This window comes from Eublepharis macularius, chromosome 12 (genome assembly GCF_028583425.1).
Source record: "Eublepharis macularius isolate TG4126 chromosome 12, MPM_Emac_v1.0, whole genome shotgun sequence".
In the NCBI taxonomy this organism is placed as follows: domain Eukaryota; kingdom Metazoa; phylum Chordata; class Lepidosauria; order Squamata; family Eublepharidae; genus Eublepharis; species Eublepharis macularius.
This window is the reverse complement of record NC_072801.1, coordinates 36,937,455-36,943,641: the sequence shown is the minus strand read 5'-3', so window position 1 is coordinate 36,943,641 and position 6,187 is coordinate 36,937,455. Positions and strand designations below refer to the sequence as shown.

The window sequence follows — 6,187 nt, the reverse complement described above, 5'->3', positions numbered from 1 at the left end:
GTTCGAGGGAGCCCTGGGGATTCTCCAAAGATCCTCAGGAGTTCCTCTCAGAGATCAGCAACTGCATACAGGCTTCCTTGAAAGGGCAGCTTACCCTCTGTTCTTACCGATCTTCCTCCAAAAGGTGCAGCTGCCCAGAAATGCTGCATCCAATCTTGTGGGGGCTTTGGTGGGGTCCACAGAGACTGTTCATTGTCATTGGCCCCCCCCCCAACAAAATTCTCCCCCAGAATCCTCTGCCACGGGCAAAATTCCCTTGGCAGAAAAAATGATGTAGGGACATGCACGGGCAAAATTCCCTTGGCAGAAAAAATGATGTAGGGACATGTAAAGCAGAAAGGTTTGGAAACCTTCATGCTAGTTCATAGGGCAGGACCAGTCAAAGGATTTTTGGTGCGTTAGGTGAACTAAATGTTTGGTATACCCCCCACCATTCAATCAGAGAAAACCAAGAAGAAACTTTTAGCTTTATTGGCATTCAAAATGAAGAACGTAAAAACAGACATAGAGATTCATTTCTTTCTCATTTGGTACCTTTTTCCATCTGGCCTACCTCACAGAGTTGTTTTGAGGAAAACAATACCATGTATGCTGCCCTGAACTCTTTGGGGGAACAGCAGAATCCAAATGTCATAGATGGATTTCTTCCCTGTTATCCACGGGGAGGGGGAATCAGAAATGGCCAGTGTAGTCTGGATCCAACCCTCTGTTTTGCACTGGTCATCATAGCACTAGTACAGGTGACAAAAAAAAAACCCACACAAGCTGAATTCCTAGCAACATGCAATGTTCTGTAATGTTTCCTTTGGCAAGGGAAGTGAGAAGCCAGGCAGCCTTGGAATCAGGTGGACTTCTGTGCATGGATGAAGAAGACCCCCTGCACGTCATCCACACCAATCTTCAGGCTGGGTGGCATGGTGTAGGAGCGGAAGTTGCGGATGCAGTAGCCGCTCTTGGCAAAGGCTTCCTGGACATCCCTTTCACTCACAGGCACCACCTGTAGTTTGGCTTCTCCAGCCAAGTAGAAGGACTCTTCCAAAGCCCCGATCATGAGGAAGTGGCCACCAGGCTTGAGGAGGGTAGTGACATTCTGTAAGGCTTGGTCAAAGCTCTGCCGATCTGGGCTTACTGCCTCCAGGCAGAAAGAGGAAACCAAGGCGTCAGCGGGTTGGCTGAGCAAAGAACCCAGTGGGTTGTGTTGGTGGACATCAATGGGAAAGATCTTCTTCAGTTTCTTTTTGAGTTTCTGCTCTTTCTCCTTCCATGGCTCCCTATAGTAGCCAACAACAAAATAAAAGACAACAGGGACTGGCATTAGGCTGTTCACTAGCAAGGTGGAAAAAACTATATGACTGCCTCCCCAATCTTTGCAAAGCCTAAGAGGAAAGGTTGGAGAACTGGGTATGTTTAGTTTGGAGACATGACTATGCTCTTCATCGACCTGAAAGACCATTCATGGAAGAAAGCAAAAGCATGTTTTCTGCTTTCCCATGGGGCAGGACTATATCTAATGGGGTTAAGTTATAGGAGGGTAGATTTTTAAAAATTTGCTTGATTTATACTCCATCTTTCTCCCCAGTAGGGACCCGGCATGGCTTACATAATTCTTCTCTCCTCCATTTTATCCCCACAAGAACCCTGAGGATTTCCCAGCCCTCCACTTGAAGCCAGCTGGGTGACCTTGGGCTAATCGCAGCTCTCTGGAGCTCTCTCAGCCCCACCCACCTCACAGGGTGTTTTGTTGTGGGGATAATAATGGCATACTTTGTAAACTGCTCTGAGTGGGTGTTAAGTTATCCTGAAGGGCGGTATATAAATCAGATGTTATTATTATTAAGTTAGGCTGTGTGTGTGTGACTCAGTAAACTTACCTGGCAGAGTAAGGATTCACATCTGTGTGTCCCAGATCCTACTCCTCCACTTAACTACTACATTATGCTGACTATCAGTTGGACATTAGGAGAAACATCCTTTGTCAGATAAAAGTAGGACAAGATACAATCCTATAACTTTTATCTGGTGAAGGGAGCTTTGACTCTTGAAAGCTTATACTCCAGAAATCTTGGTTTCTAAGGTGATACTGGACTTGAATCTTGCTCTTCTACTGCAGACTAACACAGCTACCCACCCAAGACTTCCTAACGGTAGGAATGGTTCAGTAATGGAGTTGAGTTCTCTCTCACTGGAAGTCTCCAAACAAAGTCTGAACAGTCATTTTTATGGATGTTTTAGCATTGGGATTTTTGCAATAAGCAGATAGCCTACAGGGCCCCTTTCAACTTGACACCCCCTGCTGGATCAGACCAGTGGTCTATCAAGTTGACCATTGTAGTTTCACACAGTGGCCAGCCTGTTACCCTGGAGGGCCACCAGATGGAGCATAGAGGCCAAGGCCTCCCCTGATCTTGCCTCCTAGCACTGGTGTTCAGAGGGTGACTGCCTCTGGATCTGGAGGTTCTCTTTTGTCATCCTGGCTCATAGCAGGTTGAGAAAGCAATTTTGTACTCCTAGTGCTAGATCTTTTGGATGCTTTGGTAACTGACTAGATTTACTTGGCAACTGCCCAGCCCACTGTAATTAGACTGATTGCGGGGCTCCCTGCGCCAGCTGGCAGAGCCTCAGGCATTGTGGCTTGTCTTGCTGAGACTTGCTGCCCTTTTTCCTGTGCTGGGTGCACCAGCCACAGTAGTAGTAACGGGTACATTTTCCAAGGTGACTATGCTGGCATTCAGCTATATGACCAAACCCGGGCCCTGGTGTGGGCCACTTGTCTTTCTTACCCCTTGCCCTCAATCCTACAAACGTGCTGGATGTAGGGAGACCAGTCAAAGGCACAAGGGTCTTCACCGCGCACCCAACTGTGGATCACATCCCGGTTGACTTCCAAGTAATCGGTGGCCACAATCTCCTCAAAGAAATCGCAGGCGCTGAGGAGCTGGTAGATGGTGGGCCCTGTGCCAATGTCAATCAGAGTATGGCCACAGACTTCCCCTGGGGAGGGGTGAAAGAGAGAGTACAGAACTCAGACATACCCATAGTGAAAAATGTCACGAGGACCAGAACCCACCCTTTGCTTAAAAATGTGTATTGTTATTTGATGACGCGGAAAACTTTTATGCCACGTTTCTATAAAAACAATCACACCAACAAGGCTGCAAAACAGATAAAACAACACATCAATCAATAAAAGTCACAGCATATAATAAAATAATTAGTAAATATATAATACATTATATATATAATATTTAATATAATATATAATATTATATAATAAAATAATTAATAACATAATTATTATCTTCATTCATACCCCACCTGTCTCCCCAATGGGGATCCAAGAAGTTTACAACATTTGTCCTCACCTCCATTTTACCCCTCACAACAACCCTGTGAGGCAGGTTAGGCTGGGAGTTTGTCACTGACACAAGATCACCCAGCAAGCTTCTATGGCAGAGTGAGGATTTGAACCCGAGTCATACAGATCCTCTCTGACTACTACACCCCACTCAGGGATAACAGACCTTCAAAATAAAGATTTTTTTAAAAAACTGACACCAGAAGGCCTTCAAAAAGCAGGTGGAGGGGGAAACTAGTGAGGGGAGAGGTATGCCCACAGCTCACAACTTTTAAATTATGTTCCTTCAAATAATCAGGAAAGAGAACACAAAATCTTACATCCAAGCTTTCTGCCCAGAGGAGACCCTATGGGCAAGGAATAAAATTTGAAGTAGGGTTGCCAACTTTGGGATGGGAAATTCCTGGCGATTTGGGACTGGAGCCTGGGGAGATTGGGATTTGGGGAGGAGAAGGGCCTGGCTGACCATTTGCACTCTTCCAAGGGCAGGAAAAAGAGCACTTGCCAATATTCTCCTTCCTCTTCACTAAGACTGATATAAGAGCTCTATATTGTAGCTCTGTACACTTGAACCTATGAGCGGAATGTCTTGTAAACCTCCCCCAACTCCAACTATACAGGGTCTTCCCACCACTCATGGTTTGAGGTGTCCTTGTCCCCTAGAGGAATAGGGAAAAGTTATACGGCTTTCTAGATTCTCCCAGAGTTGCTTCCACATGGGGACAATTCCCCTGTTGTACACTCAATGCTTTCAGCAAATGCAGAGGCACTCACAGTGCAACAGAGCCTCCACAAAATGGTATTCTCTGAAATAGTGCCTGCCATTTCACTCCTCCCAGCACCACTGGCAGGCTTTTTCAATCAGTAGTAGCTATGTTGCTACAGGGTAATGAATGACACTATCAGGAGGGGAAAGTAAGGTCCAGGTCCAATAGCACCTTACAGACCAAGTAGATTTCCAGGGTATGAGCTATCGAGAGTCAAAGCTCCCTATGTCAGATTTTTCTCACGCTATTGATGCAGTTCGCACCCATGCACTATCAAGGTAATTTAGAACATGCATTATAGCTGGCTTCCGCTCTAATTTGCAATACACCTCCCACCTTCTGCCTGGATTATAAAAGACTCCTACCTTTTCCCGCTCCTTGTACCTGGCAAAGAGAGTTTTGACTTGCGAAAGCTCATACCCTAGAAATCTAATTGTTCTTTAAGGTGCTACTGGACCTGACTCTTGCCTTTCCACTGGAGGCCAGCATGGCTACCCACCTGAAACTATTTTGCATTGTGTTGGTTAGTCCTAATACAAAGCATTGCACAGCATTGGTTTGTGGATGCCTCTTTATGTGGTTACTTACTAGCAAATGAGCCTATCAGAAGTTAATTAAGAAATATGATTCTACCTTACCTGAGCTGTAATATGGCCTGCTTACAATGCCTTTGATCTGCTCATTGTGGGCTTCAATCCAACAAACTTATTTACTGGCAAATGCACCCAGGACCCTTTCAAAGCAGCAGAGTTTGTTACAAAGTGGACAGCTTTGAAATAGCCCTCCTAGCCTCTGCCACAGGATTTCCAAGGTCAAGTCCTGCCCTGACAGCTTCGGAAACTTTCTCAGTGTATAAAATGAGCAAATATCTTGCAAGCTCTGTTTTAATCTAGCAGCCGAGTTTTGCCAGTTTTTCAAAGAAACTGAGCTTTATTGCAAAGTATCTTTAAGACTAACCAATTTTATTGTAGCATAAGCTTTCGAGAATCAAGTTCTCTTCTCTAGAGCTCTTCTATATTTGACCAGTTTCTGTACTATGCATCTGACGAAGAGAACGTGATTCTCGAAAGCTTATGCTACAATAAAATTGGTTAGTCTTAAAGGTGCTACTGGACTCTTTTTGATTTTGCTACTACAGACTAACATGGCTAACTCCTCTGGATCTATTGCAAAGTATATTTCAAAGTATATTTCTTCAGCATGCTTAGCTGCTGGGAAATTTACTGGAAACTGATAACACCATCAAGCAAATGTAAGATAATCTAGAGATTGTTCAAGTGGGTCTGAAAACCAAGTGGGTCTCCTGTCCTGGCTCACAACTGCAAAGTGTATATGTCTGTTCCTACCTGTGGCAAAGGCATCTGCCAGGCAACGGAGCTTCCAGGGCACCACAAAGTCCTCGCTGGCAAAGTTGGCACGAGGTGGCATGTAGTTGTTCTGCAAGTAGGCCCTGGGGTTGAACATCTGGTAGCTTTGTGCCACAGCTGACACTCCGGTGGTGCTCATGGCTGGGAAATGCTTTGCTGCATCCAGCACACTCACTCCACAGGGTTGGGCGAGTGGATTTTATAGCCCCACTTGGCAAAGACATCAAAACATGCTAATGGACCCAATGCAATTAGTGCCAAGTACTTTGGGCTGATATCATCGGGGACTCTCCTGCAGGGTACATGGAAATTGAGGCCATTTCTCTATTGCACACACAAGGCCTTCCGTCGTGGAGTAATTGAGAAGACCTTTCCAAGAGCCTGATGGAAGCTCCGGCAATGCTGGGGGCGAGGGAGCCGATCGAGTTATCTCCCACCAGGTAGTCGTTTAATAACTGTATTGAAAGGACACTTTATTGAGGTTGTTCATCCGGCATAACCAAATTAGTGTCAAGAAGAAGGGAGCACTGGGAGGAGGACATGGGATGGCAGACAGCACAGTTGCTCAGAGAAGAGGCTTGATAACAAATACTGGAAGGCCTGTGAATTTTATACATGCACAAGAACAGAACGTTGGACAGCATCCCCATTCCAAGAAACAGTAGCATTTGTAAATGTGAATAAGCTATGGAGAACAG

At 45.4% G+C, this 6,187-nt stretch overlaps 1 protein-coding gene across 1 annotated transcript; it reads right to left on the bottom strand.

The window, feature by feature from the left end:
• Positions 1-841: 841 nt before the first annotated feature.
• PNMT (phenylethanolamine N-methyltransferase) lies at positions 842-5,628 on the bottom strand. The gene is made up of 3 exons (XM_054995418.1): positions 5,469-5,628; positions 2,781-2,991; positions 842-1,271 (listed from the first exon to the last, which is right to left on the bottom strand). The coding sequence occupies exons 1-3, from the start codon at positions 5,626-5,628 to the stop codon at positions 842-844; spliced, it is 801 nt and encodes a 266-aa protein (XP_054851393.1).
• Between the last annotated feature and the right edge of the window lie 559 nt (positions 5,629-6,187).